This window comes from Dendropsophus ebraccatus, chromosome 5, assembly GCF_027789765.1.
Source record: "Dendropsophus ebraccatus isolate aDenEbr1 chromosome 5, aDenEbr1.pat, whole genome shotgun sequence".
Lineage (NCBI taxonomy): Eukaryota > Metazoa > Chordata > Amphibia > Anura > Hylidae > Dendropsophus > Dendropsophus ebraccatus.
In genome coordinates this window covers 81,381,974-81,398,784 of record NC_091458.1, presented here as the reverse complement: position 1 = coordinate 81,398,784, position 16,811 = coordinate 81,381,974, and the positions used below count along the sequence as shown (strand labels likewise).

Below are 16,811 nucleotides of genomic sequence, written 5' to 3'. Positions count from 1 at the left end.
AACCATGCAAACATAAAGAGCATGTGCACGATCCCGTCTATCTGGGGCCCAAAGAATTAGCACTCTTTTAATGACCCTTTTTTTTTTTTTTTTTTTTTTTAAATCAAAAGGTCTTCCTTTTCTTATAGTTATACCAGACACAACCCTTCCTCCTCCTGACAGCACATGTATGTGAACTAGATCACTCACGAACAGGATTACTACAAGGAAGCTCAGGAACACGGCAAAGTTCTCAAGCATGTGGAAACTTTATGGGCCCTCACTCCACTCAATAGACTCTCAGAAAGTTAACTAGAAAAAGGCGATTACCATCATTATTATGAGGGGTCAGAAACAGGTTGGGATCAATTATTAAAGAGGAAAAGAATGTTACTCTAATCTCAGTGTGTAGGATTGAATAGTGCATACAATCCCAACACTAGGACCCTTCACCACAGTATCAGAAAGTATGTAACTATATTCTACAAAAATGGACACGTCCGCAATGAAGACCATTTAAAAATGCTGATGTGTTCACTTCTTGCAAAGCAGGTGTAGGATGGGTTGTACAAAGCTTATAAAAGTAACCCAACCACATGAGTAATAACTGGCAGTGCAAACCTGAAAGCAGTAGCCCGTCATGTGATGTACAATAAGTAACTAAAAATATTTTATTTGCAATTTCAGTAGTAGTGAGCACACAGTGACCATTTTGCCAATGCGGTAAGGTTTGGTGAGTGTGGCTGAATACCACACCATCAGGCGGATTCATCACAAATCAGTGCAGTTCTGAAAAGCTCCCGCAGACAGACCTCTGATCTTAAGTGCACCTGTTCAGCTAGAAAACCAAGCAACAAACAATAGGCCTAATGAAAAGGAAAAAAAACATGCTGCAGCCGGTAAAAGGTAATTACTGGAAATAAGGCAATTATCTAATTGTTCTTAATATGGGATGAAAAAAATTACATTGTGTACTCCTTGTTGTAGAGGCAAGTGATACTGCCGAATCGTTCCATTCTGGCATGAGTATTGAGGGGAACCTCCCATCAGACGAAACTAGCATGTTGCTGCTGATGACAGAAAGAGAAGTAATGATAAACTACATGCTGTGCTGCGATTTGTAGTCCTTCTCATGGAACTAGTGACGTGTATTCAGTTCTTTACTGATCCGTTGGGTTTATTTGATGTAAAGTCACTATAGTTAGTTAGGTGTACGGGATCTAGCTTCATGTACCTGATAAGGAAAAGGTTGCCTGAATGAGGCAGAAATGCAACAGTATGTCCCAAGAATATGAATAAAGCTGCACATTAATTGTTATGCCATACGGTACATCACAGTCATGAGGAGCGTGGATGTTCTCCATGTGCCTGTGTGGGTTTTATTCTGGTTCTGTGGTTTCCTCCTACACTCCACAAACATGTTCATTAGCTTCTTATGTAGTTGGTTACAGGGTGTGTGTGTCTGCTTTACATGTAGGGAAATATTTAAAGCCCCAAGGGGGACTGGATTTGACACACAAATACACAAGCTGTAGAATGCTAGGAAATAATGTAGTTACAATAATGGACAAATAAGCAAGGAGAAATTGTGTGGGGACAAGGAACTCTTGGCCCCAAGATAGTACTTAGCCCGTTGTCATAATATTGCTGCCACATTGAGAGCTACCTAGATTTTCTCAAACTCCTTTTGGAACTGGTTGCAGAACACAATGCAAATGTCCATCTTATGGTCTCCGTCTTTAACTCCCTTAGCAACCCTGAATATACCCATCTATGCGTAAGTCACTTACAGGAGTGTTATGGTGGGAGTTGCTGCTGTTCTTCTATCTGATGAAAGCAATGCACATGATAGATAGATATGGATGTACATTGACTAATCTGTAAATTTACCCTTTTTTTCTTACTCTTTGAATGTATTAAAAAATAAATAAAAACACTAATAAAAGCTACAACTGGCTCAGCAAAAAAAAAAAAAAAAATAATTAAAAAAACAAACAGGGCTTCATGCAGCTCTGTCTACAGGAAAATTAAAAAAAAAAGTTGTTACTATTCAAATGTGTTGCCAGAACGCCAGAAATGTTAATATGTTTATTTGTTTATTTATTTATATATATATATATATATATATATATATATATATATATATATATATATATATTTATTTACACATATATACACACACACACACACACATTCATATTCATTGAGCAAAAGTAAAAGATACATAAAATATAGAATTTGGTACCTCAGTAATCGTATTGAACCAGAGGATAAATTTACCAAGCTATTTATATATATACACAATAGCAGATTTTTTTTCTCCACCACTACTCCCCAAAATATTAACCGAAATATGCAATACATTATACGTTGTTATTAAAAGAATACAACGAGACGTACAAACAACAAACCCTAATCTGGCAAAGACGACAGAAGAATAAAGGCCTTCTGGCTCCTAGAATGTATCAATGAAAAAAAAATTGACAGATCATTAAGGCCTAAAATAAGCCAGTCATTAGGGGTTAGGGAGGCTAGGGAGCTGTGGCTTAGGAAACATGTGAGGTGAAAAGGTCTTTAGGGTTAGTAATAAATGTGTAACTGCAGTCCATGTTGTGATTTTCCTGGTAAGATGCTTTTCTGCAGTCTCTTCAGTTTATGGCGTATATACAGTATGAATTAAAGTTAATAGTTATTATATAACCTGCCAAAACATGCAGTTCTCATGAGAATTATAATTATAGTCTACTATACAAACAGGTAAGGCAGAAACTTTCTATTTCAAGCCCAGCGAAACATACACAGTTACAGCCTGAAACACTTTTCTGCTGCTTCATGTACTCCTTAACTACAATGCAGAATTATACTAGTACATATCGTTCTATGGGTTCAGAATATAAATCTCAGGCATCACAAATACAGGAAAGAATATATGCTTTATTGTCCATGTACATATGTCTACAGAACAAATTATGTCTGTATCTCACAGGCCCTAAGATGAATGCACGGGTCCCAATTTATGTTTTATATATTTATATATATATATATATATATATATATATATATATATATATATATATATATATGTATGTATGTGTGTGTATATATTACATATCACATATCTAATCACATAAACATAGCATCAGAGAAGGACTTCGTGTAGACAACTCTCTACAGATCTTTATATTCGCCCATTAATATCAGAAAAATACAAGAGCGCACCTTAAAATCACATTCATTCTGTCATACCATAGGCCACACTTTAGCTAAATATATATTATATTAGTTAGTTGAAATGTATTCCATGGGGTTCTTATGGAATGTTTTCGGCATTTTTCCATACAATGTTGCATTTACCTAGCCAGGGAACCTAAGGATATGGTGCTAGCACACCTTCTACACTTACTGCTTTCATTTGCCAGAGATTTTCAAGTCGCCTTCTAAATGTTTCTTAAGTACTTCCATAAAATGGACAGGCAAAGTGTTGTGTCCCAGAGTCTAATAAGTAAAAACCAGTACGGAGTGAACCAGTAGTATTTTCCAACCAAGCATGGCTATGCAAAACGCAGTGCAATACAGGTCAGACTAGCTCTCCTGCTTTACAACACAACAAAACAATTAGAGACAGCATTAGCCAAGCTTATTTGTTCTGCCACTGTCCCTCTCTGACAGGACAGGACCCAGCCAATCCTTCGTCTCTCACACCTTATACAAAAGGCAATGCGATTATTATATAGAATAGAACTTACTTGACAGTCACCCGATTTGATAAGTCCTGAAGATCGCCAGGGTGAAAAAGTTGAGCTTCCTTCAATCCAAGTTTCTCGCACGCCCGCAAGAAAACATTAATATTATCCTGAAAAGGCAAGTGGAAAAATGATAGCTTAGCCGAGTAGTTACAAATCAAAACTGCTTATCGAAGTTCAAAACTCCAAAGTCCACAAGAAACAGTAGAGAAAAAAGCTGCGAGCCTGGAAGATGTATTGGGATAATATTTCATGAATAACAGGAGGCTGTCTGTAACCGGTGTGGCTGAGTGACGCTGCAAAGATTACCTGCTGCAGTCAGTAATCAGAAAAGTACACTTTGATGTCAGGTCTACAAACAAACGCCCTCTTTCTGTCTTTGCACGGCAAACCTCACCTCTTAGGACTTTAAAAATAACTGCAGCTAATGACATTGACCCACCCAGAAACTACAGCCAGTGCAGACATAGGAGGGTGAGGGAAAAGAGGAGGGACATGCTGTTCTATAGAACACAGAACGACTGGGACACTGCACCTGGAATCTAGGTTTGGCCGCCTAACAAGATCTTGACAGAATGTGAACATACAAAGACATAAGGTAAAAATGTCACAGCTATGATCTGGAATAGTAAAGATAAAAAATGCATGCAGAAATAAAAAAGAAAAGAATTCAGGAGTGGTACATTACTCATTTGGCTGCACCTGTTAGGAGCTACTTGCTTCTGCTAAGTGAAGCCAGTCCTATAAAAAGCACAACAGGACACAACAGCTGAACTGTAAGGTCAGGCCCCACAGACAAAAAGATATAAGGGATGTGTTCACACAGGGTTCACACACTGCGGATTTTACTCAGCATATTTACATTAAGAAAATCAGCAGCTTATTGCAGTGGAATCACAGTGGATGGCATTTGTAGAACGCTAATCCACATGCTGCGTGAAAAAAATCTATGGAAAAATCAACAGGAAAAAAGCTTTCTATCTATCATCAAATGCGTACGTAAGGGGAATCCCCAAATAATACTTCTGAGGTATACCTACGACAGAGCTAGCTCAACGTAATAGCACAAAAGTATGCACTATTCCATCCAGCAAACCCTAACAGACTCCCTAGATCGATTTAATGCATTGTGGACCAGCATATGCAGTTCTATTTTCTATGGCTCAATACACCCGTATGTGTTACGGGTTGTGATGGGAGTGGGGTATGTGCCTCAAAGATACCTTATTTTTTAATAAAGGGGTCTGTGCAGGCACTGAGAGGTTGCAGATGATTGCAGATGCACTTCCGTAGTCCTATCTGTAGCTGCAGGGTCACAGATACAGGCAGGACTATGAATGTGGTCTGATCATGAATACATTCACCTTCACACAGTGCGGTCCCCAGTTAAATAAATGTGAGTGAGATTTGTAAAAATTAAAATAAACTTAAGCTTGTAATTGTTTCTTCTTTTTCTGGGGCTGTAGGTTGGCTAACCCTTAAGGGGGTGGTCTGGGACAATTTGATACTGCGGATCCTGCCGGGGACATGTGAGTAAAGTATACTTACCTGCCTCACTACCCCGCCACCTACTTTCCGCCACTATCAGTAATTTAGAAACATCCGGTGAGGTCTCGCTCCTTCAGCATAGACAGTGTAGGATCTATGCTGACCAGCCTTTTTCAGAAAGAGCGCCACGTCACTGGATGTTTCCAAAACACTTGACAGTGGCAGCGAATGGGTGGTCCGAGATGCAGCAGCGTCAGGAGAGTGAGATGGGTAGATATACATTACTCAAGTTCCCTGCAGCCCGGAAATGATCTGCAAATATCAAATTATAACAGACAACCCCTTTAATTTGACGCATCAGTTAATATACCAAGGATGTAAGGGTCCATTTACACAGAAAGATTATCTGACAGATTATCTGCCAAAGATTTGAAGCCAAAGCCAGGAATGGATTTTAAAAGAGGAGAAATCTCAGGCTTTCCTTTATGACCTGATCTCTGTTTATAGTCTGTTTCTGGCTTTGGCTTCAAATCTTTGGCAGGAAAAAAAAAAACCATCTCCCGCCCCCCAGTGCCCCTTTAAGCCATATTGCCATAGCTATTTATAACAGCATTCAGTGATATCCTTACAGCAGTGTTCCCCAAATACTCCAGTCCCCAAGTACCCCAACAGGTCATGTTTTGAGGATTTTCATAGTGTTTCTCAGGCGATATAGTCAGTGTACTTGGCATAATCACACGTAACATTGTCCATGCAGCCCTTGCTAAACTATTATCGTGCTGTGTAATGGTGTGTTTACACAGACAGATTTATCTGACAGATTTTTAACCCTTTGAGGACCAGGCCCAAAATGACCCAGTGGACCGCGCAAATTTTGATCTTAGTGTTTTCGTTTTTCCCTCCTCCCCTTCTAAAAGCTCTAGCACTCTCAGTTTTCTATCTACAAGCCATGTAAGTGCTTGTTTTTTACAGGAATAGTTGTACTGTGTAATGGCGTCTTTCATTTTACCATAACATGTATGATGGAATTCCAAATATATTATTTATGAAGATATAAATAGGTGAAATCGTAAAAAAGAATGCAATATGGTAACGTTTGGGGGGTTCCTGTGTCTATGTAATGCACTATATGGTAAAAGCGACATGATACTATTATTCTATAGGTCTGCCCGAACACAACCACATGCAGGTTACACAGATTCTCTAATGTTATATATTTTTTTTTTTTGCAATTAAATATTAATAAAATGGGCCTATTGTGACACTTATAACAGTTCTAGTTTTTCACCTACCGGGCTGTATGGGGCTGTAATTTTTTCCGCCATGATCTCTAGTTTTTATTAATACCATATTTGTGAAGATCGGACGTTTTGATCACTTATTAATTTTTTTAAATATATAATTTAACATAAAATCGGTAATCTGCGCACTTTTTTCCCTCTTTTCGTGTACGCCGTTCACCGATCACAATGACGCTTATTATATTTTAATAGATCGGACAATTACACACGCTACGGTATATTATATATTTATTTATTTTTATAGGTTTTATTTATATAATAGGATAGGGGGGTTATTTCAACTTTTATTGGGGGAGGGGTTTTGGGGTACTGTAATAGTGTTTTGAACTTTTTTTTTTTTTTTTTTACACATTTGAAGTCCCTTTGGGGGACTTTTACATACACTAGTTTGATTTCTACACTGATGATCAGGGCCGGCTCCAGGTTTTTGTGGGCCCTTGGTCGAGAGAGCCTCGGCGGGCCCCTTTGAATAGCAAATTATATGGCATCATTGTTAGAGGGTCTCTAGCTCTTGATTCTGTGTAGGGGATCAGCTGTGTTATATACTTATTATCCCCCCTCCTGTTTGAGTGTGTATATATCTATCTCTCGAGCACATATATACACACACTCATACAGTAGGAGGATAATAAGTATATAATACAATGCTGTATACCTACACAGAATGGAGAGATATATACACACTCAGATAAAAAGTTATACTATACTGCTGATTACCTTTTTCACCTCGGGGCACACCTACCAAATAAAGTTTGACAAAATAACAAAAAAAACAACAAACATAATTCGGTAACTCACAGGTGACGTCTTCTTTGATCTGATGCGATCGCTCTCCGTTTCCTCGCCATCCGGCCCAGACCACCATGATGATTTCTTCCAGCTACAATTCTTCTCTTCAGAACCTGTGAGACAAACATCTTAGGCTCCGCACTTTTCCAGCAACTTCCTTCCCTTTTCCCCACCCATAGGCTCCTATACATTAGTAACTCCGCTGCTTGGTGTCATGTTCAGTAAAGTTAGAAGGTTTGTGTCCCCATGCTGTGCCCCCATATAGTAATAATGCCCTCTGTCCCCATAGTAATGCCCCCTGCTCTGCCCCATAGTAAATGACCCCTGCCCTGTCCCATAGTAGATTCCCCCTGCCCTGTCCCATAGCAGATGACTCCTACCCTGTCCCATAGTAGATGACCCCTACCCTGTCCCATAGTAGATGGCCCCTGTCCCATAGTAGATGCCCCCTCCTCTGCCCCATAGTAGATGACCCCTACCCTGTCCCATAGTAGATGACCCCTACCCTGTCCCATAGTAGATGACCCCTACCCTGTCCCATAGTAGATGGCCCCTGCCCCATAGTAGATGCCCCCTGCTCTGCCTTAACACAAAACAAAAAATCATACTCACCTAATCCAAGGGACGGTCCTCTTCTTCCTGGCTTCTCCCTTCTGTGCGCCGCAGGGACGGATCCGCTAGCAGGCGCGATGACGTCATCGCTCTGCGCCTGCTGAGGGGATCACGTCCTGAAGAGCTGCGGAGGAAGGCCCAGCCCAGGACGTCATTGAGGTCGTCGCATCCGCCCAGCAACGCCACACCCCCCGGATGTCGCCAGCAATGCGGCCCGCCGCATCCCCCGTACTCACTGTCGGCACGACAGTGAGTACGGGGGATGCGGCGGGCCCCATTGCTGGCGATATCCAGTGGCTCATTGCTCGGGCAAGTGCCGGGGGGCCCCTTGAGCGGCTGTGGGCCCCGGCACTTGCCCGAGTACGCCACGTGCTGACGCCGGCCCTGCTGATGATTGCTATGCCATAGGCATAGCATTGATCAGTGTTATCGGTGATCTGTTCATTGAGCCTGCCTGTGCAGGCTTAGTGTAGCAGATCGCCGATCGGACCGCTTGGAGGCAGGTGAGAGACCTCCGGCGGTCCGTTTCAACGATCGGGACCCCCGCAGTCACACTGCGGGGGTCCCGATCAGTAAGTGACTGGACTCCCCCTGTCACTTACAATTAAACGCCGTGGTCGTTTAAGGGGTTAATGACACGCGGCAGCGCGATCGCTGCAGCGTGTCATTACCGGTGAGGTCCATTGCAGCCGGCCCCCACCTGCTGTGAAGCGCGCTCCGCTCCGGAGCGCGCTTCATAGCCGGAAAAACACCCAGGACGTAGAGTTACGTCCAGGGTCGTCTGGGGACAGACTTCCATGACGTAACTCTACGTCCTGGGTCGTCTAGGGGTTAAAGCCAAAGCCAGAAACAGACTAAAACAGGGAACTTGTCAAAGAAAAGACCTGAGATTTTTCCTCTTTTCAAATCCATTCCTGGCTTTGGCTTCCAAAATCTGCCACATAAATCTGTCTGTGTAAACGCACCATAATAGGCCCAGTAAACGAGCACCGATATAGCAGGCTGGGTTCACACTGCATTTTTGCAACCCAATTTTTTTTCCCATCCATTTTAGGCAAAAAATGGATGAAAAAACAGATGCATTTGTGTACATCTGTTTTAAACTGCTTTCCAGGTCAAAATGGATGCACAAAAATACAACTATTTTTTTCATCAGGTTTTTTTTTTTTTTTTGCATAAAACGGATTTAACAGTGTGAACCCAGCCTTCGCAGTCAGAACGAAAACAAGATTTCAGAATTTTCAAATATATAGACAGCCAAATGGAAAACTTTATGGAAAAAATATTTATTGGAAATCTCAAACCACTATATGCTGTATGGGGATCACATAAAACCATATCCTAGAGGTATTTTTGGAAAAAGCACATTAGGGGTAGTGGTGCATTCAGCTTTGTGACACAAAAACAAACAAACTGATAGGAATCTCATTAGGGTATGTTTACACTACGGCACCCAAGTGCAGAATTTCCGACGGATTCCATGGCTCATATCAGTTTGCAGCTGCACGTCTCAATTCTTTCGGCTGAATGCGGAATCCGTCCGTGCATAAATGGTGTCTATGGCACGGGCGGATTCCGCTGAAAGAATTGACATGTCAATTCTTTCGGCGGATAGCGCAATTGGCCGCCGATAGAATGGTGTGTATGGAGCTGGCGGAAAGGCACGGCCATAAACAGGTACGAGCTACGGAATCCAGTGGAAAATTCTCAGCTCGGGTTCCGTATTGTGAACCTACCCATACATTAGAGAGTACACGTGTGAATGTATGATATTATGCGTTTACGTCAGATATTAAATTAGACTGCGTCTCCCTGGCAATAATGAGAATAAACATGTAAAGTATATAGCAGTGAAGTGAATGTAATCAGCAGGGTCACAAATGGCAAGCTGCAATTCTAACTGACAATATAAGCAAACAGGGCAATAGAGCACCAATCAATACAGGTATACAGGTGCTGCAAATGAAGATATGGGACACGACAAAGACATCCCTTGCTTATCTTTTTATAAATGGCAAACAAAAAGAGTCGACACCTACTGTAACCCAAAGGCAAATAACATGAATACCACATGAGAGTAAGAACTGACCCCACCCAGCACATTTGATTTTCAGGATGTTTAATATAATAATTTGTCATTCTGCTTTGCCTATGCAAGGAAGCTTCTCAGGATGTGACATTGGAGCTTTATACACAAAAGGTCCAAAAAGCCTAGGGGGAAAAAATGCTACCAACTGTTCTACTATTCAGTATCAACTAAAATTTCTAGGTAAATTCTGTAGCTAGAAAAAAAAGGAAACATGAGGGAAATAAAACAGTGAGTGGATAAAATGTATGGTAAATGTATGTATGCCACTCTTGTGATTACTCTTCTGTGTGTTATATTCAACTCATAAAGGAAGCATTTGAATTAATAGAAAAGTTCTTTACTTCACACGACGCAAGTAAAGCATCACAGCCGTTGTTGCCGATTTGCAACACAGCCATTAATAATACTTTACTTAAATTGTGCTACAGTTAGAGGGAATCCCGGAAGGAGTGCATACACAGTGTTCACTCCGGCCGGGATCGCTAGTGGCCCCGCAAAAAACTGACATGTCAGTTTTCACCGGCCGCTATTCATTAAATAGCGGCCGCAGAGAACCTGTCAGTTCATACAATGGAGCATGCTGAGCGCTCCAATGTGTGCAGTGGAGAATTCGGATGCGGGTGCACACTGCACCCGAATTCAGCAGAAGTGAAGATCATCCAGCCAGTACTGCAGTACCAGCCAGGATGATCTTCTCAGACACTGGCCGTTCTGTGACACGGCTGTGTCACATAACGGCCCATGTCTTACGCCATGTGAACATGGCCTCAAAGTAAAATCTTTGAAGTTGTCCAAAATATCATCCTTTTGACATGTGACAAATCACTTTACATTTTTAGGCTAACGTGAATTTCATTTATTTTTAATACTTTCAAATGCTTTTCTTAAGAAATATGTCTAATGTGTGTAACAAACTATAAATTAGGTCTTGTACACTAACGTTTTGTCATCTTTTATGACATAAATATATCAAAAGGCAATGAGGAACTGCATTGCACTTCTTTCCAGTATTCTTTATTGAATCAGGTCATAAATACAGACACAGCGACTACATCCTTTTTTAAGCTCTCACTGCACTTCATCAAGGTACCCACAAGATAGGCCATCAATGTCTGATTGATGGGGTGCAGACAGTCTCCACTCCTGCCAGTCAGCTGTTTGGTGGAGCCACCATAAACAGCGAATGGTGCCAAAAATCCTGTGCTCAACAAAGGCAAAAAGGACAGCTTTGGCTTCCTTTATGTGAACGAAGTACCATGGAAATATCTGGCTATACTCCAAACATGGGGGCTTAGGTGGAGTCTACACACCAGTACTTTCCATTTCACCAGTTACAATACAATCAGCAATATACATTATTTGTTATTTTGCAAAAAAAAAATAAAAATGCATAACACATACAGTACATGTATACGTATGTAAGTAAAATAAGAAGGGAAAAAGAGGGGAAACAAGGAACAATTTGAGGAATGTAAGTATGTGGCAAGATCAGAGTTCACTAGGTAACTGGCTAGCTGCCACCTTAATAGTCGAAAAGCTTTCACATAGTTGCTGAAAACTTTTACAGCAAATGTCACTTTCAATGACAAGTTAAGAAAGCGTGTTTTTGTGTGATATACATGTTGTACCAAGGCACGGGATGACTATATAGAGCAGTAAATCAAAAAGACAGAAGAACAGCCCACATAGAATCCACATACAAAAGCTGAAAGCTTAGAGTAGAGTAGTAAGGGAAAAAAAGTGTAGAAGTAACTAAAGAGGGCCTGCCGGTTGTCCTGGCTTGTCTGTTTTAGTTAATACTTGTATTCCCCATTAAAATAAAAATTCTGGGATATCATTTCTTAGACCAGCGTGGTGTTCCATTTCATCCCAAGGGTACGTTCACACATACCGTATCCACAGCGGATTTTACGCTTAAGAGTTCGCAGCAAAATCCACTGCGGACACCTGCCCATTCACTTCAATGGGATGACATATCCGCAGCAGGTTTGTCATCCCACTGCGAGTATCTCAAAGTCAGCGCACTGATTGGCTGAGCGCCAGGACCCCTGAAGCAAGCCGAAGCAGGGACCCAGTAAAGTATGTGCCTGGGCCCCGGGGGTTAAGGGCGCTGACTTTGGCATACTAGACGCAAGTATGTCATCCAATTGAAGTGAACGGCAAGGTATCTGCAGCGGATTTCGATGCGAACTCGCAGCGCAACATCTGGTGCGGATACGCTACGTGTGACTGTACTCTTAAAGGGAATCTGTCAGCTGAAATTCGGGTTGCAAACTGCTGACACTGTTAGGATAGCTGTTTGGGCTAAGAGGCACATGGTACCTTTTATATATCCAGCTGTGCTTTCAGAACATAAAAAATGATTTGATTCTATAGTACAAAAGGTCAAAGAGGCTTTCCTGAGCTCCTGGAGGGCATTAAGTTTTAACATCCTATTAGTTCCAGATGGGTTTGGATTTGTGCACAGGCTGACAAGAGGCAGACAAGGAGCACTGATTTCCATGACAGGTGCTCTGCAGTGACATCACAGATCAGAGCACTGAGGGTGGTAGTCCCACCCCCAATACACTAAACTGCCTCATTTACATACTTTAAAATTAAAAAAAATTCTGAAAACAGCGCTAAGGATAAAGGGAAAAAAAAAAACCCTTCATCCTCATTGCCTTGTGCACTAAATGGACGTATCAGGTTAGATACCAAATCGCGTTGACCTATTCTGACCAATACAAAGGATTTTTTTTTTCATATTTTATGAATGAAAATGCATTTTTCGGTAGGCCAATCAGAATACACTGTACTATACTGATGCAGTTAATCCCAGCCTTAACCTATGGCCCTTCAAAATAAGAAAATACTACAATTATCATCCAGGGAAACATTCACAATTCTCCAGGCTTCAAAATGGAAATCTTACACAGTTCCTCGACTGACTAAAGGTCTACAGAAAGATGCCTCTAATGGATTTCAACTTAGGAATTATAGTATTTAGGGTGGTCACTACACAACAATTTTATGCAGGGAAAATAATCTGACATACTGTACAGAGTGATCAGCTGGAGCAAGCAAGCACAGACCTGTCAGGTCAGCATTCGCTTGCTCCTCGTGCAGGGGGGCCATGGGGAGCTGCAGGTGGTCTTAGAAGCCTATTGGAGATAGCGGCGGTCTGCTGTCACCACTCCCATTACACAGAGCAACGGGAGCAGATTGTAGCTAGGCTGATCATTGTCTTTTAACAGGTTGAAACTGCAACGATCAGCCGACATCGTGCATATCAGCTGATCGTCGCCTAACCGCTTTGTGTAATAGGGCCTTAAGCTTTCAGAACTTTTTTTTGTCAACAAGTTTGTCCAACATTTTAGGGCCCTAATACACCAACAGATATCTGATGGATTTTTTTGCAGCCAAAGCCAGGAAAGTATTTGAAAACCTGTTCTGTTTATAGTCTGTTCCTGGCTTTGGCTGCAAAAATCTGTCAGATAATCTGTTGGTGTATTAGGGCCCTTAGTGATGAGGAGCTGAATTAAGAATGTAGCTCTAGCCTACAATACAGAATGTATCAGTACAAAATTATGAAAAATATTTAAAAAGTTTACATTTTACTATAGTTTATAACTATAAAAGTGAAATGGTATGCAACTTATACATAATAAATACAGACTTTCTGTACTAGAAGGCAAACCTTCTCCTGACAATAAAAACTTCTGAAAGGCTATAACAAACCTTTTCTTTGTGTTAGAAGTGTACACCTTACAGTGCATTTCATACTGTCAAAGAATCTTGGAATTTATTACTGTAGCAGCAATATACAATCTCCTAGCAACACATCAAGATAAATGTGTACCTGTACAGGGTGTTATGCAATCTCCACTTCTCACAGCAATCCTTATTAGGGAAAGAGATATGACAGCTACGCTGCATGGGTAATACACACCCAGTACAGTTATGCTGAAGGTGTCCTCCCTTGCAGTGTTCCAGTCACACCAATTATATCTACCAATATATGACTGATTTACTAAGGCTGAATAAACATTAAATACAGGTGCAATGCATATCACCTAGTAGTAATAGACGCATTAAAAAGGACAACTCCGGCAATTTTTACCCCCTTAATTAAAGCGGCACTATCAGCAGGTTCTTCCCAGACAACCAGCTGATATGCCGCAGTAGCTGTGTATCGCCGTAGTACATAGCCATTAGTTTAACCCCTGTCCTCCCCCGCATTGTTTGTAAAATCACTAAATGCTCTTATGCAAATTACTAGCATAAGAGCATTTAGGGCATTGCGCTGAAGAGCCTGCTGATAGTGCCACTTTTACACTCATTACAAAGTTACCTCCTGCCCCCACATGGCATCATATGACTTCCAACTTGTTCAGCCCTGATTGGCTGAGCAAGCTGGAAGCCAAGTGATGATATCCAGCCAATGAAAAAGCTGCCGGTGCGCCCTCTCTCTCCCATTCATTACAAAAGAACCGGTAGTAAAGAAGAACCGAAGACGTGGACCGGGCTGATTGGGGCCACGGCCTGTAGGAGTTTTAAGCAATCGAAGGGATGGTGAGTGTAAGATCAGTGTGTCAGGTTTTTTTTTTTCCCTAGCGCCGGAGTTGTCCTTTAAATGGCTTGAGAACAGAAAATATTTGGGGGTTTTCTTTTAGAAATAGCAGCACTTTCTGTTAAGTATCTGGTACTGCAGAAACCTTGAGTTTAAGTCCAGTGGGATAAGCTGCAATACCAGAAATAACATACTAACTGAAGTGCCAAATTTTTCTAGAAAAGCAGTTCATCTGCAACATTCAGCACAAGGCAACATATTGTAATTCAATCTCATTCTCCTCTTTGAGGCCATGTTCACACAAAGTGTTTTTGTTTTCCCACTACTGTGGCTCAAGTTGCACATTTATGGTAAAATAGAGCCATTCAGTCTACAATTACAGCAAAATAGAAGGAAATGAATTTAAGAACAAATTATAAATGCAACAAGATTCCATGTGTAAACACAGGCTTAGGGAGAGTGAGGTCTAATTACAACATGTCTTGCTGAACGCTGCAGCAGGTGCTACATCCTCACTGATGCAGTGACATGAGATGTTCTACAACAGCTTTGAATGGGGAAATGGTGGGAACGCTGGGGAAGGGAAGAAGACAGTGAGAGAGGTAAAGCATTGCATCCTGGGACTTCAGAGGATGATGCATTGTCTATGAAGAGATTGAAGAGATTGGGACCTATGGACAGTACCCATTTTGTAGTTGAACTGTTCTCCATTTCTTGTCAGTAGTGAATTACGCAAAAGCACACTGAGGTCAGTACTATTAGTGATTACATTTTGTTAGTAAGTTATATATATTTGTGATATTTTTATTTATATATAATTCTCTTATACTGCATAATATATAATATTACCACTCTATAAAGCTTTGGTGCGGCCTTATCTGGAGTATGCTAATCAGTTTTGGAACCAGATTCATAGAAAGGATGTCCTAGAGCTGGAGAGAGTACAAAGACAGGCAACTAAACTAATAAGGGGAATGGAGAATCTTAGTTATGAGAATTAAAAGAATTACATTGGTTTAGTTTCAAGAAGAGACGTATAAGGAGAGATATGATTATATAATATATATATATATATATTATATATATATATATATATATATATATATATATATATATATATATATATATATATATATATATATATATATATATATAATCACACCCTCTACAAGAAATATGGGGAAAAGAGGTTTCAGGTAAAGACCCCTCAAAAGACAAGGGGGCACTGCCTCCGCCTGGAGAAAAAAAGGTTCAATCTCTGGAAGCGACAAGCCTTCTTTACCATGAGAACAGTGAATCTGTGGAACAGTCTACCCCAGGATCTGGTTACAGAAAAAACAGCAGAGGGCTTCAAAACAGGGTTAGACAAGTTCTTAGACCAAAATAACAAATGCATATGGCATAGTATTGAAGAAGTTGGAGTTCACTTGTGCCTATACTGTTTACTTCTCTTTTTTTTTCTTGCATTGCATTTTAGGACCTTTTTTTAAAAAAAAAAATATTGGTAAAATTTCCAGATTTTTTTGGCCTACAGAAAAAGATATACAGGTCCTTCTCAAAAAAATTAGCATATAGTGCTAAAGTTCATTATTTTCCATAATGTAAGGATAAAAATAAAACTTTCATATATTTTAGAATCATTGCACACCAACTGAAATATTTCAGGTCTTTTATTGTTTTAATCCTGATGATTTTGACATACAGCTCATGAAAACCCCAAAACCCTATCTCAAAAAATTAGCATATCATGAAAAGGTTCCCTAAATGAGCTATTAACCTAATCATCTGAATCAACTAATTAACTCTAAACACCTGCAAAAGATACCTGAGGCTTTTAAAAACTACCAGCCTGGTTCATTACTCCAAACAGCCATCATGGGTAAGGGCCCTATTCGACAGTAACGATAATCGTCCGGATCGGCCCCATTTGGCCAGATTCGGCCGATTATCGTTCGGTGAAATAGAGAGAACGATCAGCCGATGATCGTGTCATCGGCTGATCGTTCATTTAGGGCCAGACCTAAAATCATCGTTCCACCCACCGCGCATCGCTACGGTTGAATAGCGGTGCGCGACCGACGATTTGAGAAGAAACAGCAGCAGCATCATCATACATTACCTGGCTGCAGGGCTTCTTCTCCGCGCTGTCTTCAGCCCCGAGTCCCGCGTGCTCTATCTTCTGAATGGCCGGTCAGCTGACGGAGCGCTCAGCCAATCACAGGCCGGGACCGCCGCGGCCTGTGATTGGCTGAGTGTGG

The 16,811-nt window shown here is 40.9% G+C and overlaps 1 protein-coding gene across 10 annotated transcripts in view; it reads right to left on the bottom strand.

Annotated features, from left to right (window-relative positions):
- The window catches only part of LMO7 (LIM domain 7), a 142,227-nt gene that overhangs the window by 76,923 nt on the left and 48,493 nt on the right, over nucleotides 1–16,811 (bottom strand). For all 10 annotated transcript variants that reach the window (XM_069970625.1, XM_069970624.1, XM_069970627.1 and 7 more), the window contains one exon: nucleotides 3,726–3,832. In XM_069970625.1, the coding sequence (XP_069826726.1) occupies nucleotides 3,726–3,832 (107 nt within the window). The remainder of the gene's footprint in view (nucleotides 1–3,725; nucleotides 3,833–16,811) is intronic.